This window comes from Dromaius novaehollandiae, chromosome 13, assembly GCF_036370855.1.
Source record: "Dromaius novaehollandiae isolate bDroNov1 chromosome 13, bDroNov1.hap1, whole genome shotgun sequence".
NCBI classification, from domain to species: domain Eukaryota; kingdom Metazoa; phylum Chordata; class Aves; order Casuariiformes; family Dromaiidae; genus Dromaius; species Dromaius novaehollandiae.
The window spans coordinates 6,934,993-6,955,796 of record NC_088110.1 but is presented as its reverse complement, the minus strand read 5'-3'; the positions used below and the strand labels follow the sequence as shown (position 1 = coordinate 6,955,796).

At 34.1% G+C, this 20,804-nt stretch overlaps 1 protein-coding gene across 9 annotated transcripts in view; it reads right to left on the bottom strand.

Annotated features, from left to right (window-relative positions):
• Window positions 1–447: 447 nt before the first annotated feature.
• The window catches only part of RPGRIP1L (RPGRIP1 like), an 81,617-nt gene continuing 61,260 nt past the window's right edge, over window positions 448–20,804 (bottom strand). For 8 of the 9 annotated variants that reach the window (XM_026102206.2, XM_026102205.2, XM_026102207.2 and 5 more), the window contains 4 exons: window positions 17,361–17,544; window positions 11,579–11,663; window positions 4,803–4,936; window positions 448–1,031 (listed from right to left, as the gene is read on the bottom strand). In XM_026102206.2, coding sequence (XP_025957991.2) covers window positions 928–1,031; window positions 4,803–4,936; window positions 11,579–11,663; window positions 17,361–17,544 — 507 coding nt within the window. In that variant the 3' untranslated portion in view covers window positions 448–927. Of the gene's footprint in view, window positions 1,032–4,802; window positions 4,937–11,364; window positions 11,423–11,578; window positions 11,664–17,360; window positions 17,545–20,804 lie in introns of those variants that run through there. The other variant, XM_026102209.2, reaches the window with a different exon arrangement.

Here is a 20,804-nt window from a genome sequence, read left to right as displayed (position 1 = left end):
GCTTTCTAGACACTGGTTATTCAGATACAACAAATCATTGTATATGTTTGATGTAAGTTCTAAAAATGACAAAAAGCCAAATGAAAACACAGTTGCCTGTCCCTACAACTAAACTAGGTGAAGCAAAATCTGATATTTTATAGCTTCTTTCTGTGCTTTGACAGATGTTGGCTGAAAGTAAATCTTTTACGGTATAGAAAAATGATTACGCCTGCCCTCCCCCTACCTCAAATCATCATAATCATAAACAGCTGATTATAATGTTAGTAGAAGGGCAAAAGTTATTTAAAAAAAGGTTGCAGTAATTTAATAAGTCCTGCAACTAGCCTCATTCTTTATATTTAATTGATAGGAACTGCATGCATCAAAGAAAACACATACTGAGATTTAATGTGCATAAAATGGATATTAGCATTTTAAAGAGGCAGATTAACACATTAATCCAAGTAATTTTCATATATTGCTTTTAATAAAATCTTCACAGTATAAAATTCTTAATGAGGCTAATCACAGGCATTCCATTTAGTGGGGTGATTAGGGATAACATAAAAGTATTTTTAATCAGTTTTCTAAGGCTTATGGTTTTTTATTAAAAATTAAAAATTTGACTTGCATTTTTATTACTGTTTTATGTAGGAAAAAATGTTGAAAATGCAAATAAAGCACATCATTCAATCATGTAGATATTAATTATTTACAAGACGTTGTCCATTGTGGAGAGATTCTTAGCCTTAGGGGGGAGATATAAAAACAAACAGACTGAAAAGTATACAAAACTTTACAACTGCAAATCAAGCGTCCTTTTCGTATTAATTATACATTAAATATACTGTAAGAATTACAAAGATCTCATCTTCGAAGAGCTATCAAGCATGTATTTACACTGGGAGAAGGAGCTTCTGTAGGCAAGCTTCCCTTTCATGCCTCCTAGTCATCTCTGCATTCCTCATAGACTGAACGCAGCGCATGGAGGGCCTCCACTGTTACTTTGAGCTTTCCAATTACCGCACTATCATCTTGTGAATCGAAAACTAGAAAGGAAACATCAGAAAACAGTATTAGCAGTTTCTGGTAGGTTTTTGGTTTTGTTCTGATAATTTTGTTCAGCATTTGGACAGATTAAAAGGCACCTATATATGCTTAAAAAAGTAAAAAATAGCTTCCAGTTCTAGCACTCAAACATAAACCGTTTTGAGAAAACTCTCAATTCTTATGACAAGGAGCTGGTGCTCAGCTTACTGGTAACTGAGCACTCTAAGAACCAGAAAGTACATAAATGAAAGTATTCGTCTTGGAATTAACTTTGAAATAAAGAGAACTATGTGTATAACAGTTTCCTAAATTCATTGCTCATTTTTCATAACAAATAAATATAGATGCTGAGACTTCAGAATCCAAACTCCATTAAAGATATGTTTTAATGCTTATTAGTTCTTTTAAGTAAAAAACATACCAATGAACCTATTTTCTACACTATGTGTGAGACTGGGCCTAATCAGCCAAAACAGGTATTAGTATTTAAACGGCAAATTGTTGTTCCACTTGGGGCAGTGCAAAATTATTTTAATTCCATGCTTCTATCTGCTGTAGAATAGTCAAGTGTAGACAAAGATAGTATTTGTGCTAGACTAAACTATTTTAACTACCTTCACCTTTGTCTATGTGGGTTTTTAAGTAGTACTTAAAATTTCTATTTTACACAAATTAGTTAACAGGATCTAAAATTGCACTCTTCTACAGTATCTGTTCAAGGCCAGAGCACCACATTCTTGGCTGCTGTGACTAGAACATGTTGCCAACAGTCAAAAAGGAGGCTCCTTCTCAGTCCTATATAAAAAGCAATAAGGCTGCTTAACTTGACTCTAAAAGGAGTTTGTCTGAATAAAAACAAATAGTCTTGACAGCCCATCTCCTCCAAGCAAATTATACAGCAGACAAACAGCAAGGTTGCATACAGTATTTACTATATGGACTGGGATAATTACTCTGGGAACATGCAATTACACTGCGTGCTACCAACTTCTAGGCTGCTGGAACAGCTCAGAAGAGGTTTGGAGAGGGAAAAGTGTAGGATAAGCTTTCCATCATTCATTAGAGGTCAGACTGTATTCTATTCTCATTGCTCTAAAACATTTTGTATCACCTTGGGCAAATCGCTTAGTGAACTGTCAATTTAAAGAACAGACTTCAGGGGACATTGTCCTTTTGACTTGTGAGAACAGTAAGATAACTGTAATTGATAATATCAGAAGGTAACATTAATTCTATTTTCTCAGTTTTAATGTTGTCATTTTGACTGCTCTCTGTACATACTCTTTTTCATCCAGCCTCTTGCTTAGCCATTCACTTAACAGGTTCTAATTTTCTGTGGGCCACTTTCACACAACCAGCAATGAAAGGAACAAGAGATGAAAAAGATACATTTTCAGTCCTCAAAGAGAATAGTAGTAGTTTAATGTATCTAACTTTTAAGAATGATTAGCCCTTTATGTGGTAGCATCCTATTAAGTCCTTTGTGTCTAGGTTTATTCCTCTACTCTAAAACCAATATACACCTCAGAGAGCATATACAATATTATGCAGGAATGCTATTTATTGGGTCATTACATTTAATGGAAATCTGGCATAAATATCCAGCTTTTAAGAAAAGATCTTTTACAATGACTTTGTCTAAGAAAATATATTGACATATGCTACTCTTCCCATGATGTGAATATTTTCAGAAAATATGGTTATGGATGCAAAAAAAAAATCTAAACAGTATCATGAAAACCAAATACCAATATATACAAATCACCTGCCAACTATTTTGGGTATTTATTACCTCTTTGGCAACAAAATTACCCTAAATCCATCTGAAAAAGAGATATTGTATAATACAACATTTTAACCCACCATTTATTAATACTGATAGTAACTGATGGTCAAAGAGTCTCTGTGTTTTAATAATCAAGTGATACTAGAAATCTCTCTCCTTGAATAAACTAAGACTACAGTGTAGGGAAGAAAGTCAGTAAAGCTTTTTTTTTTTTTTAAACAATCTGCTACACAACTTCGTAAGCTTTAGCAGCTTCTTCCTGAGAAACAGAATTAGTATCTGTGGGGAGGGGGGAAATGGGGTTAATAATGAGAAAGGTATTTCTATCTAGTAATATCACTTTCATAGATAAAACGTGCACAGAAAAAGTAAAGATTAGTTTGTATGCCTTAGGATAATCCTTCTCCAGAACAGTGAAATAAATAGTCAACATTACATAATAATGATTTCCTTTTGACAGAACAACTAATACTAAACATGACAGTCCTTCCTGTCATAATAATCATCTCAGATGACGATTAGGAATTTTAAGAGTTTCGTGAAAAGTGACTTGGAAAGGTACAAAATCATATTTATATCACTAATCAATCTTATCAAGTGGGGTTTATGACAAAAGAGCCATAAAATCCAGAATAAAAACAATTTTCCAGTGAGAGACTATGAAATACCTGTTTGGAGGAGATGTGCTTTCAGTATGTGCTTTCATGTAACTACTCTGAGAGAAAATTACTGCTAGAGAAAAGATTAAGTGGTTCAGCCACAGAACTGCATCAAATCTGGATATTATTTTTCCAGGGTATGGAAATTTGATTCTTCTTATAATTTTCCTTATCGTGTTCCTCGAACTTTGACGCATACTTTTAATATTTTAGCTACAGCATGGATGCAAATCATGCATGATAATGGAAATGGATAAGAAAGCCTATTTCTTTCGCTCACTACTCAGCTCCCCATCACTTGAGGTACGGTAATTAGACACAACAGGAGAAGCAGCAAAGCCGCATTAGCTTGGCACTCTACCAGGCTAACTAAGTCTTGCCATTATGAAGAATACATTGCAAACATGGCTGCACTGCTTCTAGTAATCAAGCTGGCTCACTTACCTTTCTACAAGAGAGTAACTGTGCCAGAACAGATACACTCTCAGCTTCTCCTTGAATTAGCTTTATCACAGTGGAGAAACAGGATGGACAGGAACAGGTAAGGGGAAAAATGCACTTTTGATAGATAACTGCACTGCACTGATAAATCCACTAACTGCATCGATAAATGCACTGTTGATATCGTCCCTGCTACTTTGGGGAACAGGAAAGACTAAACAGGGAGAATATTTTCCTTCACTGCCTATTAAAGGTCCAAGTAGCCTTCTCTAGCCTTCCTACCAGCTTTTTCAAAATGCTATCACAAGACACAGGAAATGGCACATTCAGCCATCTCCTGACTACCTCACTTTGCTTTAATAAGTCACGGTGAATTTTCAGTCACAGTTTGTTAGAGAAGGATGCTCACTCTAAGCTAATACCTCACCAAACCCACTAGTATTTGATCTCATCTCAGATGCATGTTTCATATGGAGGATGCTGTCCTGAGGTACTCTGGTGATTATAAAAATATTTCAAACAAGTATACAGATGTCAGCAATACAAAATTATTGACAAAGTCTTAATAATAAAAAATATATTTACAATCTTACTAGCATGAAGTATGTTGTACAAAATAGAGAATCATAGTGGATGTGTCCTGAACACAGGGAACACTGTGTGTGTGTGTGTTAAATCAAACAGAGGAATTTTAAGGAATAACACAATTATACAGTTTTTGAAGATTTTTGCAAATAAATCCAGAGGCCATTAATTAACATTAAAGTATTTCTTCTTCAAACAGACTATAACACAATTACTAAAGCTTGCAGAGAGAAGTAGAAATTTGACTAATACTTTTTAAGTTACAAAAGGTTACAACAAAATAATTTCTAAAAACTTACCATCGATATCTTGCTCAATGATATCTCTTTCTTTCTGAAATATCTCTCTCAAACTGACATAAGCAAAACCAATATCTTCACATTCAAGTTCCTGTTCATCTTCTGGGGGATCACTAACCACTGTAAATCGTAGGCTAAGCATAAAAAAAGATATTTCTACTTTCAAAATGGTTGGAAAGTCAAAACCACACAAAAGACAAAAGTCAAAAATAGCTCTATTTTACCAGTTGAGCTTAAAACAGATCTCTTTATCAAGGATGTTCAACATTTTCCATGACAACAATAGTCTGAGACCCCTTCTTTCAATCCTCCCTACTCCTTTAGCATTATTTAGCAGTACTAGAAGAACAGAGAAGTTGTAACCATAGATCTGATGGTTTATAGAATTTATTTTTTAGTAGCACAATTCTTTCTCATATGGCAATGACAGGCAGAATGGTTTAAGGATGCAAGATTTAACATTTGAAACTCCTAAGTTCTTAGCTCAATTGTTCAAGTCACTTAATTTCCTTGTACTTTTTCTCCATTTCTAAAATCAAGATTATACCTATGAACCACAAGGCTTTTAGGGGAACTCATTTATAAAACAATTGAAGATATAGGATATATATATCTTTTAATTTCTACTGTGCTGACCCTTTCATGCAAATTATTTGATGTGACCATCAGACTATCTCCAAGAAAGAAAAAGAATTGAAGAGCAATAATATTTAGTTTTAGCCTGACATTGATTAAACATGATCTATGCTTTGTTCGTTAAAACCTTTTGATACCATATAAACTTATAAAGAAGTTATACCACTTTAATTCAGTCATGCCTGATAGGATGGATTGGCATTACTGTTTCAGCTTGGATCTGGAGCATGCCTATTAAGTAAATCTTTTCAGTTGTCTCCAGTTACTGTGCTTTGGTTTGCATAGTAGTCTTGGAGCACATTAACTGAATTACTTTTCAACTGGGCTAAAATAAAATGGAAGATTTGCTCCAGGAGTACCCCTAATGCACTCCACTGCAAATAGGCTCTCAGTCTGTGGGACCAACTAGGAGTATTCTGAAGTCTGAAAACCCTCCTAAAATCCACATGCTGGGAATATCAGACCATTAGCAGCAACTGTTTTACTCTATAGAGATCCTCTCTCACTGGTCTGCACTACTTGATAATAAAGATTTAGCCTTAATAAACTCTGGCCATGCATTTTCTTGCCTTTATATTGAGTGGTTCAGGAGACACAAGAAAAATACCTGAGAAAGACGAACCATATCAAATACCTGCATAATATCAGAAATACTAGCCATATTCAGTGAAGCAAGTATTTCCAAACAGCAAATGCAAAATATTTCGCTGAAAGTTATTTGGGAATTTTCACACCTCATTTAGAGACTTGAGAGCATATTCTAGCCACGAATACATTCTACAAAAAGAACAAGAACCTGAAGGCAGTTCTCTGAAAATAGTATCTTTCTAATGCTGTATTATGTATCTGCTATTTAAAGTTGGACCTTACACAGTAATTTAAAACATACTGCACTCATTCCTCCTGACCAGTACAGCTCATACGTTATCTTCATTATTCTGTTCCTCTTGTACACTTAAAAAATTACCCATGAGTGTAATCTGGATACAAAGGCCTTTGAATATTTATCATGCACTCTAAATACAGCCTGTTTGTCCATCCCAAATATCTAAGCTCAACAACTATACAAAATATTTGAATTTCTTCTGTGAACTTGAATTACACTCATTGCATCTGAGTATAGCTTTTCTTTTAAATACATAATTGCAGTATTCTGGTGGAGCTGACTTGAGTTAGTGGCTTGTGTTAAGGCCAAAAATGTTGAGATTGACGAGATGACAGGAATTCAGAGTTAACTACTTTTTGGGTATGTCTTGGCGATAGCGTTTAAATCACAAATGCTCGTAAGCTTTACAGCCTAAAAACTTTTCAAATCAGCGTGATTCCAAATGAGTAATAACCAAGTTGCACAAAATCCAAGTCTGCAAGAAAGGATACCTTAGACAATATATAAAGAAATCTTCTTAAAAGCCTTTAAAACATATTAACAATGACTGCAATATGCTTTTATAGTATTTCATTTTTGTGCTTGGGTCTTACTAACAAATATTTATTATTCAGATTTTTAAATATTTGGTTTTAGCTAAAACAAATTGATGTGCCTTTGCTTTACTGAAAACAAGCATCTTTTAAAAAAATTTCTGAAGGCAAAAAAAAAAAAACCTCAACAACTATTTTCAGAAGTAGGTGGCTTGACTGAGTATAGTGGATACAACTTAAAAAACTGACAGCAGCAATATTGCCAAAATTCAATCAAAAAACAAGAAATGCTTAAATGTGTAAGAGAAATATTAAATGAAAATAAAAACAAATTAAAATTTTAATAATAATTGACAAAACTGTTGAGTATTGGGAATAGATCTGTTTTGTTACGATTCAATGGCAATGGTCAACCAAACCAACTGTAGAAAGCAGTTAAGACACTGGTAGGAGAGGAGAGGATTAATGTTCAATTGATTTTTTATCAGGTAAGGCTACTGACTCCTACTAAAATTTTCACTGAAACAGAAGCTAAAACCAGGCCCAGTAACATCTGGGACAATACCTAATAACCAAAGTGAACAGCCATAAATACTGGTCCACGTTCTGGTCCAAATCATATGCAAGTATTTTACACGAACAGAACAGCTTCAGCTAAGCACATCAAAAGAACTGCACCTCTAACACCCTCTAGTTCCAACACTCCTAACAGGTCATCACCTTGGATTAAACCTTTGCTGCTAATCAAGAAGGAGGGGATTTGAACTCTTGATCCTGTGGGAATACCGTAACCAACAGACTACAACAATCAGCACCGCAATCACTTTGACGTTTGTATTTTTCAAAAATATTCCAAATGACTTATCTTAAATTTAGGAAGATTTAAAATATCTTAAATAAGAAACTTTGATTGCAGCTGGAATGGAAAAATCATACTAAGATTTCTTACACAAATAAAGCTCTATATAGTGTTTCTCTCCAGTACTTCTTTCTAAGAACCTAGCCTTTCTCTCCAGCTCATTTCCACATTTCTTTTCTATAACCCAGTAACAGCAGGTATCACTACTCCTTTCCTTGCAGGGATCCCTTGCCTACTGACAGAATGAGCAGAAATCCTGACACCCTGTTAAAAGTACTGCGAGGGAAGATATTTGCTTGTCATTGCAAGAAACAGACTAGAGAACTAAATGAAACTTGTCTGCTAACAGAGGGCCAAAAGAAAGGAATCAAAAATAGTAACTGCTTTAAGCTTAAAATAAGTATTACAATGCAGCAGAAAAACCTGACACAAATATTTATCATTATTGTTATGATAACACTGGTAAGCGAGTGGTATCACCAGCAGGGAATTTAGAGGGCCTGGGAGAAGTTGTGAGTAGGCAAATTTGATGTCTAATTCTTTATTCCAGAGGTCAGGCATTTTTAAGCAGCCAGGAGAAAATCTCATGTGTTAACACAGTACTTCATGGCGGTGCTAACACCGTACACGTTCTGTACCCCGATGACACGGCTGCATACATTTTGCGACTTTGGAGAACAATGACTTCACGCAGTCAGTTTCTTGGAGCAACAATCATTTCCAGCCAAGAACTGATGCACCTGTCACGACCAGCCTGGAAGCCTCCTGCATAAACCTGTTCGCTCTTGTTATCACAGCAGGGCGACTGCTGGAAGAATGGATTCCTCCAGTCTCCGCATATGTCTCTTGACACTTGTCAGAGGAGCATGTAGTCTACCGCCAGCTCTGTGAGCACTGCAAGTACAATCTGACACGAAGAATCAGGTAGGTTTCTGTATGTGACCCCACTTTCTATAGTCTTAACAAGGTGAAAGGCAACAAGGGAATACAAACAGGAGGAAGGATAAAAGATAACTATGACACAGTTATAGCAAGTTAAACAGACTGTCACAAATGCCTCTTGTCATTAATTGATTTAAAGATTTGAATGTATAAGTAAATAACTAGGGTTAAGCCAATAAAATGAAAAATACAGCATGTCATTCAATTCTTCGCAAAGTTTTACAAATAGTAGTAAGCATTTCTTCATAATATAAATGCAAGAAACTTCAGCTGAATTATCCCTGCTATATAGACCAAGAAACAAAACACAAAGCTACCCGTGTCCACACAATACAACTATAAGAAACAGCGAGTGACAAAAATTTTGACATATTAATGAAAAACATTGTCCTGCAGAAAACACAGGTAAAGACAAAGATGCTTGTCCAAAGAGAAAAAACATCTTTGTGGTATGCAACAATTACTAACCTAAATAGGATTTTAAACAGCCTTCCTAGTCTCTACTACCTTATGTTCATATATTCTAGACTGTAAATCATTGTATTTAACAGCGTATTTCCTTCTTTCCTTCTTCACTGATAATGTATAAAGTGTCATTTGCTGAATATCACATATCCTTGCATCTTCTGCCAATAAAACCATTTAATCTAATATGGAACCAAAATCAACATTTCTACAAAAATTACAACTATCCCATAACAAGAAGTAAAACTGAAAGAACAAAAAAAGTTTGTTTTGAAATCTCATCTTTTCATGAACAGTAACCCCAACCCTGCAAAATAAACATACTTTCCCATAAAAATGCCATGCCAATCTATACTTACTTATTTGTAAATATAAAGCTACGAAATTCATTATTTTCAGGATCAAGTTGGCCTGTTTCAGTTATAAGATTAGACTACAGCTGGAACTTTGGCTTAGCAGTAACTTTATTTATTATACTAATAGCCTGTATCTGTTTCTTTTGGACAGGAGTGTGTGCATAACTCCCCTTAACACTTGAGATTATTTATCTCATTTAAAGCACATTCATTAAATTGACTTTCCTTTTGGAAAAGATAATTGCATGTAGCATATCTATTTACAGATATTCTAATATGGACCCAATCATTATGAATACCATTTCTAACCACCTTTACTGTGATGAGGAGAAAATTCACCTGAAAACCTAATACATTGCTTTATATACAGAATACACTATCCCTCCCCTCCTATAATCTGGCATAGCACATATACCAATAAAGTGTCAGGCTAAAGCATGTGCAGGTAATTTTCAATGATATTTATATCCTTGATAATTTGGTTTCCTGAACTTTACAGCATTAGTTTAGTTCAGTTCCTGTTTCAGCTGAAAAAGCTCTGATATTATTTTGTAAGGCCTGTGATAGAAAACATGTGTTGAAAAAATAACTAGGCCAGGTTTAAAATGCACAGTGCTGAAACTATTTGGTGCATAAGCAGAGTTTTTCCACAAATTTTGTTTCCTGGTGGTCCCTTTGCTGAGCTAAAGTGGGGAACTGGACTATTGATGAACTTTCTGCCTTGCTGTTTAGTCAACACAGAATCCAAACTTCACCATAGACCAAACTCCTCACATTGATAAATGCAGAAAATCTACCTAGAAACATGGAAGACATTACTACGATGGTGAACATAAGAGGAATGCTTCTGCTCTGGAAAAAGGGCTCGCTGTAGTTATTTTACCTCTTTCTTTCTAAACTTTCCTGTAAAATATGTCAAGATGAGGTTTGGTAAATATTTGGTATAGATACATAAACATTTACAGTGACATTGTGGCCTGCAAACTAGCTCTTGTCCTTCACTGAATTATCCTTCGGAAAAAAAAAGAATATTTTGTCCTCAGCATTGTAAAATTCTTAGCAGAGCATGCTATCCCACTTCCCTAATCTATGTGACAAAATAAGTCTTCTGCTCTCTTATTAAATGGAGACAATTTATTTTTTATTTCCAAACCTCAGAATATTTTGGTATGACATTTTCTTCCCTGAAAGGAATCATTTTATGGTGTTCCTTGCTCCATTCCAGTAAAACTTGTCTTCTGGCCAAGGCGAGAACTCAACTTCAGAAGGGAAAGGGAATGAAGAGAGATCACTCGCTTACCTATTGCAGAGTGAATGATTATGTGTATAAGTAAATATTTAGAATACAGACCAGACCAGAAAGTCCTACACTTCAAATGCAATCAGCAGGTATTCTACTCTTCTACAAATTATGTGAATCTTTAAATTTATAGTTGCTAAATTTTTTATGAAGTTTGACCTTCAAGAGGAAACAAAAATAATGCCTGTCGTTCATTTGCTCAAAGTAATTTACATGCTATCTCAATCACAAAGTTTGAATAGGGACAAATATATTAATTATTATGAGCCTGGATAGGACTAATTTATACTCTTTCTCATACGTATACATATAATAGCTGTCTGCTACATCAATTTATACATAGGTTTTAGCAAATTCTAGGCTGAAGGGACATTCCTGAATCTCACACTCCTTTTAGGATTTAGCATTCAGAAAGCAACAGATGGATCACTCTCCTTGATAAATGTACTTTTAAAATTCATTATTGATAGCGTGTTGATGATAGAATCTCTCTTTTGCAAAACAAAGTTGGTAACAAAAACCAACACCAAAAAATAACAATAAAACAACATTAAGAGAGGTTGCCATACTTCACGTCATACAAACCTACTCAGGGAAGACATGTACATCAACGACCACATCAGAATGTAGGTATCATTCCTCGCTGAAACAAAAATCTCTCAGGTTAATTAACTAACTTCCGTGGAATATTTCCTCAATACAATCAAACAACAAGGCAAGCCAAATGGCAAACCATACGTACTGTTTAGAAAAACTTTTTTTGGGGGGGTGGGAGGGTGGTTTCAGCACTAATATGTACCTGTCAGTTTTTAGATCTGGCTTTTGAAGTATCGACTTCAGATATTCTCTTCTTGCATGATTATTTGCTTTATCCACATATATCACTGCAAAACAAATCGGAATTAATATAATTAGCTACAAATTGTTTTTTAGTCTTTGAGAAAAAAGAGCATTAAATAAAAAAAAAAAAAACGAAGAAATTCCACATTTCTTTTCCTTGTCTCTCCTAAGGAAAAGCAACAATGCTAGAATCAAATCTGAAAGGTCATGTGATCTAATGGCATGTCACTGGCAGGTTTATGTGCACACTGTCAAAAAAGATACAAGCTGCATCTAAGCATGCCATACAGTTGTCATTTTCTGTTAATGGCAATAGCAGTCACGATTTTAAAAGCCCATGGTCTTTATTGCTTTGTATTTGAAGGGATTTACTGCATTTTCTTCCACCCAGGAAGCTAGTGATAATGATAACGTATGGCAGAGTGCTTGTCCTTTTTGACAGCCTCAGTAATTTAATCCTCCTTTCCTGCCACAATATTCAATAAGAGAAACATCTAGACCAATGGACTGGAGAAAATCCACAGCCTGGGGAATGTGTATGAGTACTCTGAAAGCCTTTTGTTGTTCTTATTTGAAATACAAACACCAGAACCAGCTTTTAATTTTTGTACCATTAATAAGACCTACAGTGAAAAATAGCCTTGGATTGGAACAACAATATCAGAAATAGAAACAGGGTTTTAGGAAATTCTGTAAGAAGTTTTTGGGCATCTTGCATTAAGAAAGTAGCTTCTTTCTTACAAAATATAAGCAGGCTACCAGTATCAGAAGAATTTAAACTACTGATAGATTATAGAAATCCAGGATGTGAAAATTAGTAAAAAGTGTTAAAGAGATTATTTTTTTAAGTGATAAATTTAAAAAAAAAATTCCTAGACAGAACTAGAATGAAGATAACCCTCTGAGAAATACAGACACTTCAGCTCTTAGGAACGTTTTTCATTTGTTTTCAAGGGCAGGAGGAGGAGCTAGAATGCCATCTCTTTAAATTCCAGCATCTTTAATATTCACATGCCTCCCTCCCCTCTAGTTACTCTACCACTCTCCCTGTCCATTAAGGTTTCCTATACACTGATGGACCCTTTGTCATGTATTTCACACCCACTTCTGTTATCCAATTTAAACTTACCTGTATAAACAGAAATTACTAACTCCACCAAGGAATACAGGGGTGCAAAAGAGAGGGAAGGCTCAGAACCGCTATTAGAAAGGAGTTATTTTCAGGTGACAGCCGTGACATTCAGTCAATGGAATCAGCAATTTAACACCTTTTTCCCTACAGAAAAGAAGGGATTGGTGTTTTATCTTGGAATCCTTAGTCATCCACAATATCGTTACTTTCTTAGGTTAAAAGAAGTGGTTACTGCCATCTGCTATTCTTCTGGGCATGTGGATGACTTTGCACATGTGCTGCTCTTGTGGCCGAGTGCTCCTGGGGCCACCACAGGAAGCGATGGGGAGGCAGCAGGGAGACAGATGGACAGCCAAAAAACTTCAAAGGAGCTGCCACATCAACAGATTCTTCCCTTCCCCATAAGCATCCCAACTGGAACTTCCTAAGTTTACTAATCCAGTATCTAAAATGATTTTAAATGGAAGTCTATCTACAAACCTAAACAGTTCAAATCCGTTTCACTCAAGGGAAGAATTCAGACTAGCAAGTACAACATTCAGCACAAGAACTCCATTCAAATCTGGGGGGGAAATGACTAACCAGAGTGGAAAGAAACTTACAGTTTTAAATAGTGATGAATAGCATGCTTTCATATCACCCCTTCATACTGCTTGAACTTACAATTACAACATTGTTGCAAGGCACAGAACATCTCATATTTCTCTCCAATTAGATGATTTCAAAATCCTTCAACATTGATTTATGGCAGTTTGAATCTAAAATTGTAATCTTAAGGTTGTCCTAAAGTAGCCCTAAAACCTGAAAGATCTCAAAGCCCCTTAACCTCAGTAAAAATCACTGCTGTTCCAATCATAGGTGTCTGCGTTATGGCATGCTTTTTTCATAATTCACTTTCTAACAAAACTAAATGACTATAGGTGACAAAGCAGAGGTTCATCACAATGATGAAGAATGCTTCACACAGTGTTGAACCATAATGAAGGAAAGGGATAAACTCAGAGAAGTACAACAATGTATTCTTATACTAGGATGTGACATTGTTGTTTGAGTTGTATTAAGGAAACCATCCACCTTTTAAAGTATGGCTCTTCAGAAGTTTATTTTCTATAAAAGATACACCCCACCATCTTCCCCCTCCCTTCCCCATTTTGGCCTACTTGTGTATCAGGTTGTCCAAGTAATCACCTGTCCACTGGGAGAGAGAGCTTTCTGATTAATAGGAGTCTAATGAAAGTTTCCAAAGATTTTATAAATCTTTTTTTCTCCTTCCGCTGCTTGTTCTCTAGAATCATAGTAATGACAATCTCCAGACTTTCTGGTCAGTCTTATTTTCTAGTAACCTTCTTGCTATCTCAGCATTTTCACATATAAATCTTCATACTTTATAAAATACCAGTGTTCTTCATTAACAACATTTATCAACTAACCTTATTTGTGTTATTTAAATAATTGCGGCCTTGGCAAGAAAAATACTTATTTTACTAAAGTTAAAACAGTCAAATATCAATATATGTATTTACGTGTGAGGGGAGCTGTGAGCTTTGCTTGCTTGGAACAAATAAGCTTGGAGACTCCCTATGTTACTGTGACATGATGTGAAAAAAATAATTTCCAGCTTGAAATTTTAAACTGATTGACCTGGGTTAAAAAGTTAAATTATGGATATATTGCTTATTATGATCTGCAACACTCCCTAACATCACAAACGAAACAAACAAACCTCATCAAAAAATCGGAAACCTTCCTTTTTAACAAATTACAGGACAGAGTCATTGTGTGTGCACAGTTTGGGAAACTCTCCTTTTTTTTTTTTTTTAAGGGTGAAATTATGGGACTGTAGTGTTTTGAAGCTTTCTTGGATATTCTGATAACTTTTCCAGCAGTAATGAGCACAACAGCTCCTTTTCTCAGGCCTTCAGTAGATAAAATACCTAATGTGAAGGGAAATCAGGAGTGATTCCTTGTAAAAAAGGAAACTCACCAGATCAATGGATCAAATCTCATATATTGTTTTTCAACAAGTTTCTACTGGAATTATTTTACTGGAACCTTACATATGAAATAACAAAGGCAAAGAATAAGTAAGAGGTATTGAAACATTAAAAATGTTGCTTTTTAAGCAAAGAAAAGAATGGAGCCCCCTGTATCAGCTAAGACATGTTCAAAACAGTCATGGTGCTCTGGTTATAAATAATAAAAAAAGTTTTATTTACCAGAATTAACAATTTTTTAGATTACCTATGGATTTACCATGATTGTTTTCCATGCAAAATCTAGAAGACTATTAGTTTCCTTCTAAGCTCAAAGTACATTTCTTCCTCCCCATGCAAATCTCATTTTTATTAAAGAAAATATTCAATTAACCTCAAATATTCAACATACTCAAATCTAATTAGGCATGAATAAGAGATGCAGTAAAGCTATAGTAAACACAGACAAAGATTTCATTACTATTAGCTTACTGGCTTTCTCACTGACATTATCAAACAGCAGACTCATTAGGATTTTTTCCCTATATGCAAAGCTAATCTTAAGTAGAAATCAGATGACCAATTATCAAAGTAAAACTCTGCAAATAACAGCTGCATTAGAAATATGCTGCAGAATACAATCCTAGAGCAATTGAGACCAAAACCCACTTTTTGACATTGATTCATCAGGATATTTTAAACTTTAAATTGTTCTACACTTGGACAGTAAATAGAAAAATCAAAGTTATGAAGCCAAGTTTTGACTAGCAGAAATAATATGATATAGTATACCACCTCTGAGAGCATTACAAATGACAGTCTGTATTAATCTGATACTGTCTTACAGTATTACAGCTTGAAATATGTTTAAGTTTCATCACTGTCTTTAGAGGCAGAAATTTCATCTCATATTCATTACTGTCTCTTCTCTCCCACTTTTAAGTTTTTAATGTATCTGCCCTAACTTTACTACCTTTTGCTAGTTCAACTTTGCAGAGTCAGTACTTAAAAAATTAATGTGATACTTGGATCATACCCAATATGCAGCAGAATCGTAAGATTGTGCAAGATTTTATTGTTATACTTTCTGAATGCTTCTTCACCTTAAACAAATTCTAGGCAAAGCAATGAGAATTTAAGAAGCAAAAGAAATTGAAAAGTGTTAAAACTGCTTTTATTGGTCCATGGCGTTATTTCAATGAGGTTTTAAAAATTTGATTTCAATAAAGTCTGCCTAACTAACATATTTGGAAAAAAAGTTTTTAGCAGCTATCAAGATGAATATTTGTTAAGCTCTAAAACAAATTCTTATTTATTTGGTATCTCATTTAGTACACACTGCCAGAAATCCCACCTGTTTGAAAGGCAGTAAGCCTCAGTGAACAATGTCCTGTTTGCAGTGGTATTAGTTATTTTTTCCTAAAGTCTTACAAAAATTACTGTCTTTCACAAAGTCGTAGAAGTTAACTTAAAACATTGTGTCCTGTTCTCTATAGTCTCTCTCAAACAAGATATCCCAGTATAGTCAAGATGTTTGATGTGATGTTCGCAAGGAATTTCAGACTTCAGTTCAGGGGCAATTCAATAGTTTATGAGTACTAGAAGAATGTAAATGAGTTAACGTAATAAATTCTTAGGGAAGTCTCCTTCTAAAATTAGAATTATATATATTATAATTTGGAGAGGTATGCAGCCAAATCCTCAACTTTCAAAAAGCCACTTTTATAAAATGATTATGAAAAGAATGTTTAATTTGAGTGTCGCTAGCAGTTGTGTGCCACAAATATAGCAAACTGATTCACCTATGCTCTCAGGTAAAAGTGCACTTAATTAAAGTCCAAGACAACATGAAACACTCAGGCTGAGTCTTAAATGTAAGCAGACTTTAGCAGCAAAAAAAGGAAGTTAACAATTGAAATACTATGAAATAGCCAAGAAAATGATTAACAAGGGCATTATCAGTTGTTATTACAATAGTTCTGTGGATACTATTGGTGTAAATTATTTTACACTAATTGTAAAGCCTATTATGTACTGACATACACTACTTCCAAATGTTCATTTATTAGATAAAAGCATATAGACCATGCAGGATTAAGTATTGTGAAGTAAATAGCAGTGTACTAGTAGTACTAATCATGACTGAATAATTTCCTTTTTCAAAAAGTTCTTATTAAAAGAACACTTTGCATTCCCAGATGATGTTCAAGTCCAATTACATATTTTCTGTTTTCAGCTGTGTTTTAGTTCTACAGGGTTATATGGAACGTTTTTCCTTTGCTGTATCATCACGTTCCAAGAGACATCAGTTTCCTCTCTTGCCCTCAATATTCTTTTTGAAAGAATACAAGATTTTAGTTATATATAGTTACACACAGTCTAATTATAGAAATTATAAGCGAACAGTATATATTTTAGCTTTCTAGCTTTAGTATATTTTATACTTGATAGTTGCATCCCTAGCTACTTTCTTAAAAGGCAACTGTAGTATTTCCAAAAATATTTGGGAAACAGGCAAATATGACTGGAACTCTTATAAACGTAACCATAATATAGAGGAAGTAGGCTTTAATATTTTTTCATAAAACAGAACTTCAGAGAAGAAAAAAATCTGATCAGGAATGCATCACACTCACCATTGCTGTAGTTGTAGTGAACCCACTGACCACCTGTTGGCTTGGGAAGTGACACCGGAGTCTCCTCTGCAAGGAAGCTGTATAGCCTGCACTCTACAAACAGCTGCTGTATTGTGTCATCCACTGCAATTCGTGAGTCACTAAAACACAGTGATATAATTTCGATCCGGATTTTTTCACCTGCCTATTAAAAACAAACCACGAACACAAGGAAAAAATTATTTTGTATTTCTTGAAGTGGTAACTCAAACAAACATTTAAATGACCGGGTATTTTGTATGGTTAAATACTGACTGATTGATTCTGACACAGCCACAATGCGATTCTAAAGCCGTAGGGCTTGTAGGTAACAGTATCATTGCAACAGATAATGATTTATATTTGATGTTGAAAATATTTTTGCAGTGCTGGAGAAGGTCAGGTTTTATTTATGTACAAATGATTTCTGAGCCATACACTTCAGCTGCCATTATTTTAACTCCTAACAAAGTGATCTATATCTTGATCCTGTAACTGCTTGAAATAGCCTCAGTAACATTAGGTATCAAAGGTTTCCAAACAAAAGAGAATTGTTAGACTCAGTTCCTACTCCAGACTCTGCTGGTATTAGATTAGATAAAAATACATCAAGTCATAAAGTAGTTAAGTGTATAAACTAACCCTGTACTTCTATAAAATTCAATCTCATATTCTGAACTTTTCTAGTTAAATCAAATACACATTTAAAAGGTAAAATTAACAATGTGATAACAAAAGTAATATCCTAGTTGGTGTTCGCTAGAGCCTTTTTTTATTATCTTTAATTAAAATGACATTTTTCTATTGCTTATAGGCAATTGTTTCGTAACATGCAGCAATGTCTACACTTTTTGCTTACAAATAAATTTTAGTAAATTTTATCTCATTTGGGGGATGTCAGACTTGACAGAGGAAGTCACGATTATTTTCCTGTGCAACTTTGATTCAAAGAAGGAAAAGCTACTGGAGTACATAGCTGAGCATTCAAAGATTAGATTCTTCAAAGAGCAAACAGAGCTCCTCGCAGTTCATAAATGTTTTCTTTTCTAATTGTGACTTTATCAGAAATATTTCCCCTATATGGAAATATTTTGACAATTTCTGATTGTAAAATCAAATCGCTTGAAGTAATAAATTATATAGAAAATATTTCAAAGATTAGCTTTCTAGATTCACTGTTAGAACTGCAAATCAATATTCTAATTTATTATGGAATTTGCTTATGTTTTTCTAAGCTTATTATATAATTAATCAAACTGAAAAGCAGGTGTAGCCTATTGTAAAAATATCCTTCATATGGAATAATTTCCATTGCTGTCAAGCCCTTTCAATATTTGATGAAGTAATTTTACACCCTCCTTTCAAAAGACGTTTCCTTTTATTATGTATCCTAACACACTTTAACTAAAAACCCAAATCTGAATATTTCAATAAGGTTGTTTTATTATTCAGTAGATTCATGGAAATTTTACCAGGATGACAGAGAAAATTCCACACCATTCTGTCTCCACTAATACAGGTACACGGCTTCAGCTGGCAATATTACTAGGATTAGCATAGTATGATGAAATATTTAAAGGAAATTTTTTTTTCTAAAATCTAATAAATCAAATGACTGCCAAATGTCATTAAAGTGATGGTCTTTGACTTGAATATGCTTTTCATATTCAAATTTGAAAAGAAAGAGATGAAAGCCTGGAAAGGTTACTCAGTTTCAACTAATAACCTCAAGCACTCTATATTCACATGCATAAAAAATGAAATTGGCTCTATTGTCTAATTTTACTTCAGAAACAACTCTTTTCTTTTTGCACTGAACAGATATATTAGCATCTGTATTTAAAGTGATATGCTGAGTGGTTTTGTTCCCCCCAAAGTATTTAGCAGTTATGTCAAACTAGTCTGTACACAGACAGTAGTTTATGAATCAAGTCCAAATACAATATCCTGTATTATAAAGTATTTCTTTTACATAACTTAAAATTTGTTTGACATATTTAACACTTGTAATTGCATCCTGTAGGAAAAGAATATTATAGTTTTTCCAAGGAGAGCGGAGTAGATTCAGCTGTTGATGTTATTCTTTCTAATTTACAAGAAAACAAATAACTGAGTCATACTATTATAAAATTGTAAGAAGAAATAAATTACATTCGAGCTAAACATTCAAGAATATTTAAAGGCCTGGTTATATTAATATTAAACATGAATACAGCATATACAAAGTAGAACACAAGCTGATTTTTAAAAAGATTATTTTTGCAAATAAAAATACACAACTGCTTAAGAATAGCATAGCTAGCCTGTCATATTTCACTACTAATATAAAAACCTCATATTATGGAGCCATGCGGAAAATATATGTAGCATCCAATATATGATAGGAATTAAATTTTAAACAACCATTTATACTTCTGTGATGCAGAGTGAAATATTTTATTTATATTTTTTCTTTTCCTAAATTTTTTTAGCCTTTTCCTTATTTATTATGTACCATTCAAGTGAAAAATGGATAGGTTATCATGATCAGTTACTTCCCACAGGTCATTTTATTTTGATGCAAGTTAAATTATTCTTTCAAAACAAAATATTAAGAAGTTATTTGATTCACTATATAGCTTGTTACATTAGTGGTAGAACAACATAGCCTACCATGTCTATGCTGTGCACAATAAGGGAAACTTATTAAAATGCTAATTTCATATTACTGGATTTTAACTTCCATTAGTCATCTAATGTTGCCTTTAATTTATATATGAGTATTTTGATAATACCTAGATATAGCTTCTCTGTACAATAATCTGCCGGTGATCGGTTACCTTTATCAGCTAAAATATATGTCAAATTTTGCTGACGTTTCCTTGAATACAGTGATTGGATGTACATAATGGAACAAAGTATACTGAAAACAATTAAATGAGCATCACTGAGAAATGGGCTCGGTGCTTTTATTTTAAAGGAAGAAAACAAAACACAGGACAGATTCTTTGTCTGTGGCAATATTCTTATTTTCTGTATCATTTAATGTAGACTCCTGCTAATAGTAGCCAAAGATTTGGAAGAACCACTGAACTTCTTCAACAATTTTAGGATTAGGTTAAGTACTAATGCACTGGACATTACATCAGAATTTAAAGTCACTTAATGTAACTTTTCTCATCTTTCTGATGTCTGAAAGAATAAGCTGTCATTGTGTTGCTCCATGGAAAGTCCTGATTGCCATCTTCAGGAAGCTGTATATTCCATATTTCCATTTCCTTTGTGGCCAGAATAAAATACTAGAAATTTTGATGCGAATAATAAAATTCCAACTCTAATGGTCCACCATAGTGTCCCATAGAATTAAGTTTTACACAAACAAGTTTGTGCTTTCTGCACAAGACAACAGCACTGAAAATGTCTCATTTACGGCAGCAATATAAAGCA